General features: G+C 47.1%; 1 protein-coding gene across 12 annotated transcripts in view; it reads left to right on the forward strand.

Moving 5' to 3' along the window:
- Window positions 1-318: 318 nt before the first annotated feature.
- Window positions 319-18,381, forward strand: part of PDPR (pyruvate dehydrogenase phosphatase regulatory subunit) — a 113,791-nt gene continuing 95,728 nt past the window's right edge. For 2 of the 12 annotated variants that reach the window (XR_012154441.2, XM_073307101.2), the window contains exons 1-3: window positions 665-1,178; window positions 3,552-3,756; window positions 17,638-17,771. Coding sequence is in view for 11 of the 12 variants with exons in the window: in XM_073307101.2 (XP_073163202.1) it covers window positions 989-1,178; window positions 3,552-3,756; window positions 17,638-17,771 (529 nt within the window). In the remaining variant the exon portion in view is untranslated. Of the gene's footprint in view, window positions 441-664; window positions 1,179-3,456; window positions 3,757-13,055; window positions 14,496-15,404; window positions 15,466-17,637; window positions 17,772-18,381 lie in introns of those variants that run through there. The other 10 variants (XM_073307104.2, XM_073307103.1, XM_073307110.1 and 7 more) reach the window with 10 other exon arrangements.

The following is an 18,381-nucleotide window of genomic DNA, read 5'->3' on the forward strand; positions in this document are numbered from 1 at the left end:
CCCCACTTCGCCCCCCTTTTCTTCCCCATCCCATGCCCCTCCCCCAGTGCCCCATGTCCGCCCCGCCCAGCCCCCCTCTCTCTCCGAGCCCTGCCCCCCTTCCCAGCGGAGCCCGCTGACTGACAGGCCTCCAGCGGGGGCGGGGCCTCAGCTCGCCCCGCCCACAGCGTGGTGGCGCCGCTTGCGTCTCCGGCCCCGGCCCGCCCCCGTCGTGCCTTGAAAGCGGAAGCCCAGGCCCCGCCCGCCGCACTTGCTGGTCTCCAGCAGCAACAAGCCCACGTGGGGCGCGGGAGGGGGAGGGGCTGGAGGAGACGGGGATGGCTCTTGATTGGTCCGCGCGCCGTTGTCGTACTGTGGGCGAGAGCCGTAAAGTGCGGGAGGTCGCGCGCGGGCGAAGCTCGCGGCAGTGGAGGCAACGACCCCCCCTTCCGCGCGCAGAGGTGACCCTGGGCGCCGTGACCCTGGGGCCGGTCGGGGTGGGGCGGCCCCGCCCGCTGCGGCTGGGTCCTGGCCGGGCCGGGGTCAGCGCTGGGGGGCCCGGACGGTCGGGGCGCGGACGGTCGGGGCGCTGGGGGCCCGGGGCGCCGGGTCGGGGCGCCGGGGCGCGGACGGTCGGGGCGCTGGGGGCCCGGGGCGCGGACGGTCGGGGCGCTGGGGGCCCGGGGCGCCGGGTCGGGGCCCGGGGCGCCGGGGGGCGGGGTCGGCGGCTGACCTCAAGCCGCGAGGGGCGGCAGACGCGCCGCGAGCCGGGGTCAGGCTGGGAAGCGGCCGCGTCCGGTCGGAGCCTGGCTCCCCGCTCTAGGGGAGGCGGCTGCGCAGTGAGCAGCGTAAAGCGCTCCCCTGGGGCGGGCCAGTCGGCGCCCGGCTGCGGACTGGGGCGCGCCGGGGGGGCGGCCGCCGAGCAGGCTCAGCGGGTCACGCCAGGAGCGTCAGTCGAGAGTCCTGCTGCTGCAGACAGAAGAGCGATGTCGCTTTAGGAAGCGTGTTGATGGGTGTCTCGTGTGTGGAAGCTGGGGAGTGGCAGCGCCACTCTTCCTGGCGCTGGTGGGGCCGCCGGCGGGGCCGCTGCTGGGCGCTACGCCAGGAAAGACCGGAACAAGTTGTTGAGAGTCCGGAGGAGAGCAGTAGAAAGAGCGGTTTGGAAAACCTGACCGAAGAGGAAAGGTTGAGAGAGATGGGTATGTTCCATGTAGAGATGCCAAGGAGGGGGAGTGTAGGGAACCTGATAACAGTTTTCAGATTCTTTAGGGGCTGTTATAAAGAGGGTGGTGGCCAATTGATCTCCATGTGCACCAGGTGTAGGACAAGAAGTAATTAGCGTGGTTTGCAGCAAGAGAGATTTAGGTTAGGTATTAGGGAAAAAGTTTTTTTAATTATAAGGATAGTTAAGCATTGGAACAAGTTATCTAGGGAGCTTGTGCAATCTCTCTCATTGGAGGCTTTGAAGAATAAGTTAGACAAACACCTGGCAGGGGTGATCTACATGAATTTAATTCTGCCTCAGCACAGGGAGATGGACTTGGTGACCTCTTCAGGTTCCTTTCAGCTCTACATTTTTGTGATTTCTAGCATGATGCTCATGATTATGAGGTGGTAATAATGGCTGGGGCTTTAAAGAAATCTAAGGTAGGAGCCCAACTCCCATTAAAATTCAAACTCCATTGGAGTCCACTCTTGTCGGACATGTCTAAAATGAGATTGTAAGGCCACGGCTGGGGGACAGGCACCTTGGCCCTGACCCAGTCCTGCCCCAACCAGGAGAGAGGTGCCCCTTGGCCCTGACCCGGCTTGGCCTTGACCTGCCGGGCTACAGGCACCCCTCCCCCAGGAGCTGGACCTGCTGTGGCCAGGGGACAGGTGCCCCTCCCCTGGCTCAGCTAGGCCTGGACCTGGCACGGCTGGGGAAGAGGTGTCTCTCCCCCCCAAGTCCAGGTGGTGCTGCTGCTGCTGGGGGGGAGTCCTCTCTCCCCACTGGAGCCCCGCTGGAGCCCTCACCCTCTCGCACTCCAATTCTCTGCCTCAGCCCTAAGCCCCCACCCCCACTCCAAACTCCTTGGCCCCACCCCACCACATGAATTTTGTTATGTGCACCAATCTGGAGGTAATATGTCACACATCACTTCCATATTGATGTACATAACAAAATTCATTTTGCACGTGGGTGGGGAAAATTAGAGGGAACACTAGTTGGGGGTAAACTGAAGAAAGGGAGAAATGTTATAACTGGTGAGCTCCAGTGTGTGAATCATAGCAGTGGGACTAGACCGTGTATCAAGCTGAGCAATGCTAACTGTACAGCAAGGAGCCTTCAGCAGCATCCGTGATCAAACTAGCATCATTATGAAGCAACTGTATAGCCTCAAGTCAAAGCTGTCTGGATTCTAGTTCGTGCAGGCTGTGCCTCTCCATTCAAATAAAGGACAAACGTATCACTCATTCTTAAACTCCACATTTTGCCAATTAATTTCAGAAGCCAGTTAAAAATTCTCTATAGTCCTTCATGGACTCAACTTTCTCTATTTCATTCCCTGCACCCTCCACTCAGTTCACATTTCAGAGTAGCAGCTGTGTTAGTCTGTATTCACAAAAAGAAAAGGAGGACTTGTGGCACCTTAGAGACTAACCAGTTTATTTGAGCATAAGCGTTCTTGAGCTACAGCTCACTTCATCGGATGCATAAAAGTGTATCACTTCAAAAGGTTTTCTCCCCCCACCCCACTCTCCTGTTGGTAATAGCTTATCTAAAGTGAAGGAGGACTTGTGGCACCTTAGAGACTAACCAATTTATTAGAGCATAAGCTTTCGTGAGCTATAGTGATCACTCTCCTTACAATGTGTTTGATAATCAAGGTGGGCCATTTCCAGCACAAGTCCAGGGTTTAACAAGAACGTCTGAGGAGCAGGGTGGGGGAAGGGGGTAGGAAAAAACAAGGGGAAATATGAAAGCTCATGCTCAAATAAATTGGTTAGTCTCTAAGGTGCCACAAGTCCTCCTTTTCAGTTCACATTGGCATCTTCTCTGTCTCATCACATGATCTTGCCACTGTTGGTGCAAGAGCCTTTTCTCTGCAGCTCTTGTCACCTGGAACAGACGTCCTGGGTATATGTAAAAACTTTATCTTGTTTTCTTCCTCATTACTGGGCTAAGCCAGATTTAGAAGAGAGAAACTCTGGGCCTCATCAGTCTCCTGATCTGTCTAGTTCCTTTCAGTAGTAAGGCTGTTCTTTGAGAACTCTCAAAGTCTGCACAGGCTCTTTTCCTGCTTACTCAATCATCAGCATTTAAAGATCCCAAGTTGTCAGTATAGAGGCTTTCAGATACCTTATTGCACATCATGTATTACATTGTCCCAGTCGCTACGCTCCTCCTCCCTACCCCTGAGTTCCCAAGAACAGCTTTGTGCACATGTTTTCTGATAAGTGGTAATAATAATCTGTTGCTTTTTCCTTCCCTAGAAGAAGTGGCAGTGAGCTAGCATCTTAACGTGTGTAGGTGGTGTCTCGAGAAAGCTGACTGACACCCGTTGGGATGTTTCTTCGGTTACTGTCAGATGTCCGGTGGTGGACAGCCAGCCCAAGATGGAGAAGCACGTCCAGTTTCCGGCACATGACCACATCTGCGGCAGAGCCTCCCCCCGTTTCCCTGCCAGCTCAGGCACAGGTGGTAATCTGTGGTGGTGGAATCGTGGGCACCTCCATTGCATACCACCTCTCCAAGCTAGGATGGAAGGATATAGTCTTACTGGAACAGGGCAGGTAAGAGTTTGATTTTCTCTTCATTAAAGCATACTGAAACCAAAACCTCAGAACTGTATGGGACTTGCGCACACACAGTATCTTTCTTTGTGTGATCTTTTCATCATCTTACTTTCTCCCAGCATCGGAGCTGGTAACACTGCACATCAGTGATGAAACCTAAGTCAAACCATTGGCTTTGCCCTTTCTTCACAGGCCCCCAGGTAATTGCATATTGTGAGCTCTACCCTACCCAGTGGAACTTTATAGGCCATTCTTCAAAGCCTAAATGCCTCATGTAGGTCAAGAAAAGTAACTACTTTAGTTTTCAAACTATACTTGAGTCTTCTTTCTCTTCCACATTAAACTTTCTCACTGCCATCATGATGATCTTGCTGGCCTCCCAATTTATTTAAGATCTCTCACTCCAACTTCTGAACAAACTCCAACATAAACAAAGGAACTGCTCCTTTGTTTGTCTACACAGGGATAAAAAAATCTCTGGCTAGCCCGGGTCAGCTGATTCGGGCAGTAGGGCTGAAAAATTGCAGAGTCGGTATTCAGGCTTGGGCTGTGGAACCCTGTGAGGGTGGACAGTCTCAGAGCTTGGGTTCCATCCCAAGCCCCAACGTCTACACAGCAATTTTTAGTCCTGCAACCTGAGCCCTGTGAGCTCAAGTCAGCTGACCCGGGCCAACCGCAGCCATACTTTTATCCCTCTGTAGACATATCCTGAGTTTATGATCCTTCACTATATTAAATTCCTAGTCTTTTTGCCAAACCTTTAGCAATCTGTACTTAAGGCAGAGACTAGGGTGGGGTCTAGATGAAGAATTGTTGAGTTGGGAGAGGGCAATGTTAAATTTATTTCTTTGTGTATGTAAGGGAGGCTAGGGTGTAGACTCAGGCCTGCCTGCACAAATTTGCACCATTTTAGCTAAACCTGTGCAAACCTTTGTGTGGATGCTATAAGCCATTTCTAACTGCATCTAGGATTGCCCACACAGGGACTTATCTAAACAAGTAGATCTGTGCAGACAAACCCATAATATCCTCAATCCTGTAATAGCTTTAGCCCATAGCTTTATGCATGTGAATAGTCCCACTGAGGTCAGCCTGCTCTCATGAGTAAAGTTACATAAACATCATCATAGGACTGGAAGGGACCTTGAGAGGTCATTTAGTCCAGTCCCCTGCATTCATGGCAGGACTAAGTATTATCTACATACACATTAAGTGTTTGTAGAATAAAGCCCTGAGTTCATTCTGTCTGTGCTCCCTGCTAAGTGGAGGAACCTAGACTTGCTAGGGTTACTGATGGGCAGGTTAAGCCCTTGAGAAATTTTAACATAAAACAATTTTACAGTTTCATTTCAGTTGATTTTGTGCCTGCAAGGCCCAGCTTTTCTGTGAATTTTCATTACTGTGGTAGTTTTGCATCAAAACACATGGAATTCCACCCTCCCCAGTTTGTGCTTGTGTTTAATGCAAAATTTAATCTTCATACGAATTAAATGTTGAGGGTCTTTATCATAATGAGGCCATCTGAATGAAAATAGGTCTATGTGACACTCAAATGATCCTGCAAAATAAAGGAAAGAAACCCTGAAAATTTTGCATGTTCTTCATAAATTGGACCTTCAGCTTTCGGTCATTGATAAGAAGCTACTGCTAGGGCTTGTTACACTACCAAGTTTTGTTGACAAAACTTATGTCGACGCCCAAAGGTTGGCACAACAAAAATCGCCAAAGGGTGTTCACACTTGCTCCCTCTGTTGACAGATCATGTCTGCATAGGGGACACCATCATTGACAAGGTGAGCAATGCACCGTGGGTATGTATCCCACAGTGCAGTGTTGTGGAAAGGAAGAGCTGATCCCTGCGCATCTTGGGATTCTGAGTTCTCCCACAGCCCCCTCAGCTGCCGAGAGCAACATTTGAGGAATGGCAAAGCAGCACAGCAGTCTGTCCCCTTCCCACTGCAGCAGCTGTCTGCCTGCTGCTGTGTTCCTAGTGCAGGGCAGAACAGGAGCATTCCAATGATTTGCTCTTAAACAGAGCAGCTTCCCAGAGCTTTGAAAGAGGAGGGGCACATGCCTGCAGGGCACCAGAGATCAAAACACTGAGCAGAGCAATCAGGGCAGGCATTGTAGGATACTGGCCAAAGCCAGTTCTATTGACAAAACAATCAGCAGTGTCTACACTGGCTCTTTGCGGACAATAAACGGAGGGAAAAAGACAAGTCTCTCATGGGGGTGGAAGTTTTTTGTCTCCAAACTGGGTGTTTTTCGTGACAAAAATCCCATTGTAGTGTGTATGCCTTTTGGTGACAAAACAGAGCAGTTTTTGGTGACAAAACTTGGTAATTTAGACAAGGCCCTAGACTTCTTTCAGTCCTTAAACATCTATTCAATCCTTAAATTACTTGATTCACAGAGAGTGAATCAAGTAATCTTGTCTGAGAGCCTTTTTAAACTGAGTGCCCGGTTGAGTCCAGGTGGAAGCTATTTCTGATTGGCTGTTTAGCCTCTACACCAACTTTTTCTAGAACAATTCCCTTCACATGGGAAGCTCCTCCAGTGGGGTTGGCTTTCAGGGCAGTACCCAAGTTGGTGGTCTTGTATAGTTTTGTCATTACATTTCTGATCACAGCAGTGGCTGTGAAGCTAATACTTAGTCCTGCCTTGAGTGCAGGGGTCAGGACTAGATGACCTCTCGAGGTCCCTTCCAGTTCTGATTCTAGCGGTGCGAAGCCCACGGTACTTACCCATTGTGCTGTGTGCACTGCTGGCCTGAGCCCTGAGCAGGTCCTCTGCCTGCCTTCCTTTGCAGGGAGTTAACTTCTTTCCTACTTCCTTTTCAGTGGCCACGTACACTTCATTACAGGTCCCTGGTGAGCTAATTGCGATACAAGCCCAGTCCATGTACATACTGAGAAAAAGCATTGTGTTAGAAAATCCGTTAACTTAGACATTTTAGTTAGCATGACATTAAACATGGTTGTGACATAGGTGACCCGATATTAAGTGCTTTGTCTTATATATACAACTTTTTCCTCCCCCTAAATAGTGCCCTGCTTTTTTACAAATGCTATCTGGTCACCCTGTTTACACAAGAATACCTATGTTTTAAAAATGTCAGCTGGATATTATTTATGAAGATTATAGCATAGACAGGGTCACTGAGGTGTTACTTTTACAGGAGATAGATATGATAGACAATTGTGAGCTCTGCGAAGGCCTGTGCGGCAAAGTGCCAGCTGGTGTAATGGCAGGAAAAATGGGTTAATCGCCCTGGGAATCCTGGCAAAGTGGTGATAGTGTGCTTAGATCTAATTGTCATTTCTTTACATGTTCAGAGAATTTCAAAGGGTAAGATTCTAGTGGCACCACAGCAGTCCCTTGCCCAGTAATATAGATGTACAGTAGTTAGAACATAGAAAAGTATCAGAGCAGCAGCCGTGTTAGTCTGTATTCGCAAACAAAAAGGAGGACTTGTGGCACTTTAGAGATTAACAAATTTATTTGAGCATAAGCTTTCATGAGCTACAGCTCACTTCATCAGATGTAGCTCACGAAAGCTTATGCTCCAATAAATTTGTTAGTCTCTAAGGTGCCACAAGTCCTCCTTTTCTTTTTGCAGATACAGACTAACACGGCTGCTACTCTGAAACCTCAGCAGAATGTTTTTCATGTTGTCAGAATGTCTATTGTCATGAATTCTCATAAATTTCAAAAGGTGAGCTAAAAGTCATTTCAGGAATCACACCTGCCTGAGTCGTCTTGCTGATTTTTATGCTTTTATAGCCATATTTTTGTATTTTAAAGTGTTTCTCTCACTTGTTGCTGTGTGAAAGACCTATACAAATAGGCAGAACTGATTATAGAGGGGAAATAATGAAACTGACACTACAGAGTGCTGTTTAATACGCAATGCAAACAAGTAGGAAAAAAGAAATACTCTTTCTTTAATTTATTAGTCATTTTAGGCATTACTTTTGACAATGGACTCATAAAAAGTGAGAGGTTTTTATCTTCATGGTGCTCCTATAATCGTACTCAAATCATAAAATCTTTCATCTGTAGATCTTATGAACTTTATGTAAATTGGTATCATTATCCCCATTTTACACATGGGGAAACTGACTCAGAGCTAGCCAAGGCCTTTTCTAGGCTAGGATTTGAAGATCCTTCGTATGTTAAGCTACACATTTTAAAAGTATAGTGTAGTCCAGGCAGTGTGTCTTGACTATACTAAACTTTTTAAGAGGTTGTTTGCTAACCCCCAGCCTACATGAGGCCTAATTGACTTTCCCAGGGTCAGACAGTAAGCCAGTGGCAGGGCTGGTATAAGAACCCAGGTCTTCAGATTCACATCATTTTGCCCTATTCACTCCACCATGGTGCCTCATCCATGGTGTTATTTAACGGTTCCCTAGTAGGCTTTGTGTTGACACCTTGCTGGGATGAATGAAGTGAGGGGGCACAGACCATGCTGGGCAACTGCTGCTGACTGTTGATTGGACACTTGGTTTTGGGTGTGTGAACACAGTAGCAGTGCAGCAGTTTGCATGGGATGCTTTTTCTTTTCAAAGAAAGGAAAACATGGACTCAACCCATATTTTTAAACAATAATAACTTGGATTCTGAGGAACACGGCAAACATGGCTAAAAAGTCCCTAAAATGAGGGGGTCCATGCAGTTTTCCCCACAGTTAAAATTTTCCACCTGTCCTCCTGATGAATTTTCCCATAGTATATTTCTTGGAAACAGAGGGCAGTGTTTTTAGCACTCTAAACCTTTTTGTATTCTCTCTTAATTTGGTTCATGTAAAGTTTCATTGTTCACACATTGACAGGATTAGTGGTTGCAGCCTGTGGCCTATTAAGTGCTCCAAAGCACAGAATCATAGAATATCAGGGTTGGAAGGGACCTCAGGAGGTCATTTAGTCCAACCCTCTGCTCAAAGCAGGACCAATCCCCAACTAAATCATCCCAGCTAGGGCTTTAAGTGTGACCGTAAAAACCTCTAAGGAAGGAGATTCCACCACCTCCCATTCCAGTGCTTCATCACCCTCCTAGTGAAAAGGTTTTTCCTAATATCCAATCTAAACCTCCCCCACTACAACTTGAGACCATTACTCCTTGTTCTGTCATCAGCTACCATTGAGAACAGTCTAGAGCCATCCTCTTTGGAACCCCCTTTCAGGTAGTTGAAAGCAGCTATCAAATCCTCCCTCGTTCTTCTCTTCTGCAGACTAAATAATCCCAGCTCCCTCAGCCTCTCCTCATAAGTCATGTGCTTCAGCCCCCTAATCATTTCTGTTGCCCTCCGCTGGACTCTTTCTAATTTTTCCACATCCTTCTTGCAGTGTGGGGCCCAAAACTGGACAGCGTACTCCAGATGAGGCCTCACCAATGCTGAATAGAGGGGAAGGATCATGTCCCTCAATCCTTATACACCCCAAAATGCTGTTAGCCTTCTTGGCAACAAGGGCACACTGTTGACTCATATCCAGCTTCTTGTCCACTGTAACCCCTAGGTCCTTTTCTGCAGAACTGCTGCCTAGCCACTTGGTCCCTAGTCTGTAGCAGTGCATGGGATTCTTCCATCCTAAGTGCAAGACTCTGCACTTGTCTTTGTTAAACCTCATCAGATTTCTGAGCACCGTTATGTAGCTCAGGTTTTGAGCTTAACAAGTGACAGAAATCTGAATTAGCTGTGAAACATGTCTTTGTTGTACCTAGAGGAGATTTAAAGTTGTATTGCCACTGTGATGGGTTGGATCACAGAAACCCCTTTAGGACTGCCATCTGATGTGCCTAGACTACCCCTGAGCCTGTTTTCCCTGCCAGCTTGGGACTTCAGTCCCTTGCCTGGTATGAGCCAGACATGCTTGCCTGTTGCAAACACACATCCAAGTCTGAACCACATTCCCCACAAGCCACAGGCTTAACTGAAAACCGCTTAAGTGCTCTTGTCTACAGCACTCAGATATCCAACTCCCAATGAGGTCCAAACCACAAATCCGTTTTACCCTGTATAAAGTGTATACAGAGTAAACTCATAAATTGTTTGCCCTCTATAACACTGATAGAGATATGCACAGCTGTTTGCCCCCCAGCTATTAATACATACTCTGTGTTAATTAATAAGTAAAAAGTGATTTTATTAAATACAAAAAATAGGATTCAAGTGGTTCCAAGTAATAACAGAACAAAATGAATTACCAAGCAAAATAAAATAAAACACGGAAGTCTAAGCTTAATACAGTAAGAAAGTGATTACAGATGAAATCTCACCCTCAGATGTTTCAATAAGCTTCTTTTACAGACTAATTTCTTTTTAGTGTGGGTCCAGCAATCACTCCCACCCCCATGGTTACTGTCCTTTGTTTCAGTTTCTTTCAGGTATCCTTTGGGGGTGGAGAGGCTACCTCTTGAGCCAGCTGAAGACAAAATGGAGTGGTTTCCCAGGGGTTTATATAGTTTCTCACTTGTGTAGAATCATAGCTCAGCATGGAGTATTGGAATCACATGGGCAAGTCACATGTCCATGCATGACTCAGTGGTCTACAGGCCAAGCTGAAAGCTTAGATATGTACTGGTGTCTGTCAAGGTCCATTGTTAACCAAGTACTTCCATTTACTTGACTAACCCCTTCGAAGTGTGTTGACTGAATCTTCCTTAATGTGCTTTCTACAGCAAACACTTTAAATACAAGCACAGAGCCAACGCTTGTAACTTCAGATATAAAAATGATACATACATACAAATAGGATGAATACATGCAGAAGAACATAACCTTTGCGAAGATATGATACATGGCATATCTAGCATAAAACCTATTCCAGTTATGTCATATTTACACTCATAATCATATTTCTGTAAAGCATTATGGGATGCAACGTCACACCCACAATAAACAATAGATATCTGAAACTCCGTGCATAATCATTTGCTTCTCAACAGTGATTCTTTGTAGGGCCCTGAGGTTATAGAATCATAGAAGATTAGGGTTGGAAGAGACCTCAGTAGGTCATCTAGTCCGACCCCCTGCTCAAGGCAGGACCAACACCAATTAAATCATCCCAGCCAGGGCTTTGTCAAGCCGGACCTTAAAAACTTCTACGGATGGCGTTTCCACCACCTCCCTAGGTAACCCATTCCAGTGCTTCACCACCCTCCTAGTGAAATAATGTTTCCTAATATCCAACCTAGACCTCCCCCACTGCAACTTGAGACCCTTGTTCTGTCATCTGCCACCACTAAGAATGGCCTAGATCCATCCTCTTTGGAACCCCCTTTCAGGTAGTTGAAAGCAGCTATCAAATCCCCCCTCACTCTTCTCTTCTGCAGACTAAACAAGCCCAGTTCCTTCAGCCTCTCCTCATAAGTCATGTGCCCCAGTGCTCTGATCATTTTTGTTGCCCTCCGCTGGACTCTCTCCAATTTTTCCTACCTCTTTCTGTAGTGGGGGCCCCAAAACTGGACGCAGTACTCCAGATATGGCCTCACCAGTGCCAAATAGAGGGGAATAGTCACTTCCCTCAATCTGCTGGCAGTGCTCCTACTAATACAGCCCAATATGCCGTTAGCCTTTTTGGCAACAAGGGCATGCTGCCGACTCATATCCAGCTTGTCATCCGCTGTTATCGCCAGGTCCTTTTCTGCAGAACAGCTGCTTAGCCAGTCAGTCCCCAGCCTGTAGCAGTGCATGGGATTCTTCCATCCTAAGTGCAGGACTCTGCACTTGTCCTTGTTGAACCTCATCAGATTTCTTTTGGCCCAATCCTCCAATTTGTCTAGGGCCCTCTGGACCCTATCTCTACCTTCCAGATTATTCATATCTTTCTGATCATGAATTCCTGTCTCAAAACCAAATGTGTGGGATTATAGGGCTTGAAATGTCTGCAGTAGATGCCCATACCAGATAACTTGTTTTTGTTTTGTTTTTTTGTTTTTTTTAAGCCATCCTCACTAGCACGACATTAGGACTGCAGAGGACAGGAGATAGAATAGTAATCTCAATCTATGGGAAGGCTGTTGGATTAAAGGTAGATATCCTGAGTAAGATAGATGTGCCCACTGCTCTGCCCATTAAACGGCTGGATTTTAGCAGAGGTTTCCAAAAAGTATTCAAAATAGAATGAAAATGTTTTGCTTACTCAGCCGTGCATTTTTTTAACAAGACCATGCTGGTATAGCTGAGTGAATGGAGAGAAAATACAGCAGATGGACATGTAGTTTTACAAGATGTGTACATGACACTGGAGCAGACAATAATTTCCTTGACTAAGGTCCCTCTTCTGCTTGGTGTGTCTCACCAATTGCTTCTATTGGAATCATGAGTCATTTTGAATTAGTTTCTAGGATTGTAATGTCACCATGTGCATAGCTCAGATGAGCAGTTTGAGCTCTGTATAGCATACTAAACTATACACTGTGCTATGGGCTGCTCTGTCTTTGTGAGAACACCCCTCAAATTCAATCTGCTCTGTGGCGGTGCTTTCCTTTGCGTCTTTGACTTGGGAATGTGCTTTCGCTGATTGAAGACTATTTCCTTATAGAATCATAGAATAGAATATCAGGGTTGGAAGGGACCCCAGAAGGTCATCTAGTCCAACCCCCTGCTCAAAGCAGGACCAATTCCCAGTTAAATCATCCCAGCCAGGGCTTTGTCAAGCCTGACCTTAAAAACCTCTAAGGAAGGAGATTCTACCACCTCCCTAGGTAACGCATTCCAGTGTTTCACCACCCTCATAGTGAAAAAGTTTTTCCTAATATCCAATCTAAACCTCCCCCACTGCAACTTGAGACCATTACTCCTCGTTCTGTCATCTGCTACCATTGAGAACAGTCTAGAGCCATCCTCTTTGGAACCCCCTTTCAGGTAGTTGAAAGCAGCTATCAAATCCCCCCTCATTCTTCTCTTCTGCAGACTAAACAATCCCAGCTCCCTCAGCCTCTCCTCATAAGTCATGTGTTCTAGACCCCTAATCATTTTTGTTGCCCTTTGCTGGACTCTCTCCAATTTATCCACATGCTGTAGGGAATGGCGTCAATTCTGTTTGGTAGGTTCTTTGCATGTGTAGGTCATGGTTAAGGGTACAATTAAGTCCTAGGTATTTTTAGTAAGTCATGCACAAGTCATGGGCAATAAACAAAAATTCATGACCTGTGACCTGTCCATGACTTATACTAAAAATACCTGTGTTTAAATGGGGGTGGGAGGGGCTGCTGGGTGTGTGTGTGTGTGTGGGGATACTGTTGGGGGGTGGGAGGGGCTCCTGGGGCGAGCGGCTCCAGCTCCTGGGGGCCACAGACTGCAACTGCTCCAACCGGCCGGGGCCTGCCGCCCAGAGCCGTGGACTGCGGCTGCTCTGGCCGGCTGGGGACAGCTGCTCAGGGCTGCTCCAGTAGCTGGCTTGCTGCTTGGGCACTGCAGAAGTCACGGAGGTTGCAGAAAGTCATGGAATCCGTGACTGCCATGACTGACGCGGAGCCCTAATCGTGGTAAAAGCACTCTTCAGTGTCCAGCTTTGAATGCAGTCTCACTGTACTATGCCTCATTGGACAGTAGTCTTCCTTCCACCTGTCTCTTGCTGGAGTGCAAGTATAGGGTGCATGTTATCAACAGGCAGCTAAAAATACACTCTAGAGCTGGAATGCCCAGTGCGGTTTTGTTTGTAGCAGGGGTTGCAGGCATCTGGACATGGGATCTGCCCAGTCAATGGAGTACTCCAAACAGAGAGGGCTTTTAACTAACAGAGTTTATTACTCTAACATCAGCTCAAGTTACCAGGAATTCATGCCTACCTCAGTTCTGGGCTGTTCTTTCTCCCCCTTTTTCCCCCCTTCCCATATCTTAGTGCTGTTCTACACTACGAGGTTAGGTTGAATTTAGCCACATTAGGTTGATTTTATAATGAATGCATCTACACAACCAACCCCGTTCCACCGACCTAAAGGGCTCTTAAAATCGACTGCTGTACTCCTCCCCAATGCAGGGAGTAGCACTAAAATCAACCTTCCTGGGTCGGAATTTGGGGTAGTGTAGATGCAGCGCTGTGCAATTGGATGGTGTTGGCCTCCGGGAACTATCCCAGAGTGCTCCAATGTGACTGCTCTGGACAGCACTTTCAACCCTGATGCACTAGCCAGGTACACAGGAAAAGCACCTGGAACTTTTGAATTTCATTTCCTGTTTGGTCAGCGTGGTGAGCCCAGCAGAACAGGTGACCATACAGTCCCAGAATCACAAACGAGCTCGAGCATGGAGTGAACGGGAGACACTGGATCTGATTGCTGTATGAGGAGAAGAATCTGTGTAGGCAGAACTCTGACCCAGCAGAAGAAATGCTGATATATATGCCAAAATCGCACAGGGCATGGTGGAGAGAGGCTACACCAGAGATGCACAGCAGTGCTGCGTGAAAATTAAGGAGCTCAGGCAAGCTTACCAAAAGATAAAGGAGGCAAATGGTCGCTCTGGGTTAGAGCCCCAGACATGCCGATTCTATGATCAGCTACATGCCATTCTAGGGGGGACCCTACCAGTACCCCAACACTCTCCATGGACACCTGCAAGGTGTCAGCCTCACGCAACACAGATGAGGATTTTGTGGATGAGGAGAATGGATTCTCCGCTAGCCTGCTGCACGTTCTCCTGGGCAGCCAGGACCTTTCCCTCACCCTGGAGCCAATACCCTCTCAGGGCCTATTGTTCCCAGACCCTGAATGCGGAGAAGGCACCTCTGGTGAGTGCACATTTATAATGACACTACAGGAGTTAAAAGCAATTGTGTTTAATGTTTGATTTGCCCTGAACAATTGGGACGCATTCGCAGCCAATACAGCTAATGGAAAAGTCTGTTAACGTGTTTGGGGATGGAGTGGGAATCCTCCAGGTTCATCTCCATGAAGATCTTCTGGAGGTACTCTGAAAGCCTTTGCAGAAGGTTTTTGGGGAGGGCTGCCTTATTTCGTCCTCCATGGTAGGACACTTTACCACGCCAAGCCAGTAGCAAGTGATCTGGAATCATTGCAACACACAGCATGGCAGCGAATGGTCCTGGGTTTTGGTTGCATTCATCCATCATTTGGTCTTTTATCTTTCTGTCCGCCTCAGGAGAGTTACCATTCATAGTCACCTGGTTGAAATAGGGGAAATTTTGTAAGGGAACAGTAATCCCCTCTGTTTGGTGATCCCCGACACATTAGACCCCGAGCATGCTGGGCTGTTTGCGCATGGCTAAAAGGGATCATCCTGGAGAATAGCCACGTGTGTGGGGAGGAGGGGTTTGCTGCACATCCACCCCAAAACCGCAGCCCCTCCTTTTAAATGGCGAACACAGTGGGCATTGGTTGCTATGGGAAAGGAGGGTGCTGCAGTTTGAAACCATTTCCATATGTTATGAACATGAAAGAAGCCAAACCCACGTACCCTTTGGCTTATCATGGCTGCTTGCAAACCAGATTCTGTTGCCCAGCCATGTGTGATGTGTCACCATACCGGCAGGTGCTAAATATAAAAGGAAAATGTGACTTTGTACTTAAAACATTTGTGCTGTCTGCTGTGAATTGCTTGATTCACTGTAAAAGAATCTCCCTTTTGTTCTCAGAAATGTATCTTTAAAGTCTACTCTCCCTCTTCTTCCCCCCTGCAGCCACAAATGCTTCTATGCTCCCTGCATCAACTCTGTCCCTGAGGTTATTGCAGATTAGAAGGTGAAAAAAATGCATCTGTGATGACGTGTTTTCAGAGCTCATGCAGTCCTCCCGCACTGATAGGTTACAGCTGAATGCATGGAGGCATTTGGTGGCAGAGGCCAGAAAAGCATACAGTGAGCGTGATCAGAGCACGCAGGAAGAGATGCTGAGGCTAATGGGGGAGCAAATGGACATGATTCATAGATATTAAGGTCAGAAGGGACCATTATGATCATCCAGTCTGACCTCCTGCATGATGCAGTCCACCAAATCTCACCTACCCGCTCCTGCAATAAACCTCTCACCTATGTCTGAGCTATTGAAGTCCTCAAATCATGGTTTAAAGACATCAAGGTGCAGAGTGACCCGTGCCCCATGCTGCGGAGGAAGGCGAAAAACCCCCAGGGCCTCTTCCAATCTGCCCTAGTGAGCGTTGTCAGTGATCTAAAGTTTTTTTAATAAATAAAGAATGAATGGATTCAGAGCAAAAGGGACTTTATTTCCTGTGCCAGCTGTGGATGAAGGGGGGATGGGGTTTGGCTTACAGGGAAGTACATTCACCAAACGGGGCGGCTTTGCATCAAGGACAAACACACACAACTGTCACACCGTAGCCTGGTCAGTCATGAAATTGTTTTTCAAAGCCTCTTCGATGCGCAGCGCGCCTTGGTGTGCTCTTCTAATTGCCCTGGTGTCTGGCTTTTCAAAACTGGCCGCCAGGCGATTTGCCTCAACCTCCCACCCCACCACAAATGTCTCCCCCTTACTCTCAGATATTATGTAGCACACAGCAAGCAGCAATAACAATGGGAGTATTGCTTTTGCTGAAGTCTAACCTACTCAGCAAACTGTGCCAGCACCCTTTTAAATGTCCAAGGCACATTCCACCACTATTCTGCACTTGCTCAGCCTATAGCTGAACTCCTCCTTCCTGCTGTCCAGGCTGCCTGTGTATGGCTTCATGAGCCCTGGGAGCAAGGGGTAGGCTGGGTCCCCAAGGACAACTATTAGCATTTCAAATTCCTGGTAATGGTAATTTTCTGGTCTGGGAAGAAGGTCCCTCCTTTCAGGTTTCCAAACAGCCCAGAGTCCGAAAGATGCAATTCCACTGAATGCATCTGATGAAGTGAGCTGTAGCTCACGAAAGCTTATGCTCAAATAAACTGGTTAGTCTCTAAGGTGCCACAAGTACTCCTTTTCTTTTTGTGAATACAGACTTTACACAGCTGCTACTCTGAAATCTGTATACAATTGGTTGCTAAAGATCGACTTCTATAATACCGACCTAATTTTGTAGTGTAGACATGCCCTTATTGTGATTTCACCACCTTGTAGCTACACACACAAGCAGCAAACTCTGGTCACCAATAAGAGGGGCTATAATGCCTACTGCATCTGAGAGGTTCATGTCCCGAGGTTGCCCCTGAACTAGAGGCTCTGGTATGATACTTTTCAGAGTAACAGCTGTGTTAGTCTATATTCGCAAAAAGAAAAGGAGTACTTGTGGCACCTTAGAGACTAACCAATTTATTTGAGCATAAGCTTTCGTGAGCTACAGCTCACTTCATCAGATGCATACTGTGGAAAGTATAGAAGATCTTTTTATACACACAAAGCATGGGAAAAAAAATGGGTGTTCACCACTACAAAACATTTTCTCTCCCCCCACCCCACTCTCCTGCTGGTAATAGCTTATCTAAAGTGATCACTCTCCTTACAATGTGTATGATAATCAAGTTAGGCCATTTCTAGCACAAATCCACGTTCTCCCCCACTTCCCCCCCCCCCCCAAAAAACCCCACTCTCCTATTGCTAATAGCTTAAGCTATTACCAACAGGAGAGTGGGTTGGGGGGGGGGGGACACCTGGATTTGTGCTGGAAATGGCCTAACTTGATTATCATACACATTGTAAGGAGAGTGGTCACTTTAGATAAGCTATTACCAGCAGGAGAGTGGGGTGGGGGGAGAGAAAATGTTTTGTAGTGGTGAACACCCATTTTTTTTCATGCTTTGTGTGTATAAAAAGATCTTCTATACTTTCCACAGTATGCATCCGATGAAGTGAGCTGTAGCTCACGAAAGCTTATGCTCAAATAAATTGGTTAGTCTCTAAGGTGCCATAAGTACTCCTTTTCTTTTTGGTATGATACTATTTTGTATGAGGCTCCTGCTGTATTTTCTCCTGCAGGCTGGCTGCTGGCTCCACTCGATTCTGTGCTGGCATTGTGAGCACAGTCAGACACTTGTCCATAGAGCTGAAGATGGCTGACTATTCAAACAAGCTTTATGAGCAGTTAGAACAAGAGACAGGAATCAAAACAGGTAAGAAAAGGAACTTCTGGCTCAGTTCCCTGCTGAGTGGATTCACATGAACTCCACTGCTTTCTGGGGCTTGGAATCAGAGTAACACTAGCATGTATGATTGCTGGTTTCTAAGCACTGAATGGGGCTTTAGCCTTCTCAGCTTGGAGACACTCCCATGGCATCCTCACGTTTGGATTGCCTGCTGCAGTCATTTAGAACACAATACTTGTGACCGGTAAAGGCAGAATTGTTGAAAGAAAACTGCCCCCATTATGCTTAAATCAGCAACATAAAAGTTAACTGAGTAAGAGTTAATTAGAATTAGCCATGAAGCTCATACAGATGCATTCATTTTTGTATCTCCAACAGGGGCAGAATCTTAGCATAAAGTACTTGTTTATATTGCACACACACACCTGCATATTAAAGGGGGAGCAGAGGATGAGAGCCCAGTAGCAGTAACTCCACACCTGTTTCCAGCCAGCTTTAATTATAGCATGTGAGAAATATACTGTCACAGATCCACAGGGCGAGTTTGCCTCAAGCTTTTAAACAGTCTGTCAGGGAGCATACCCCTCTTAGTGCTAGTCTCTGCTCAGTGTCCCCGTCCGGTTCCCTTCGTTTGACC

Source organism: Lepidochelys kempii, chromosome 12 (genome assembly GCF_965140285.1).
Source record: "Lepidochelys kempii isolate rLepKem1 chromosome 12, rLepKem1.hap1, whole genome shotgun sequence".
NCBI lineage: Eukaryota > Metazoa > Chordata > Testudines > Cheloniidae > Lepidochelys > Lepidochelys kempii.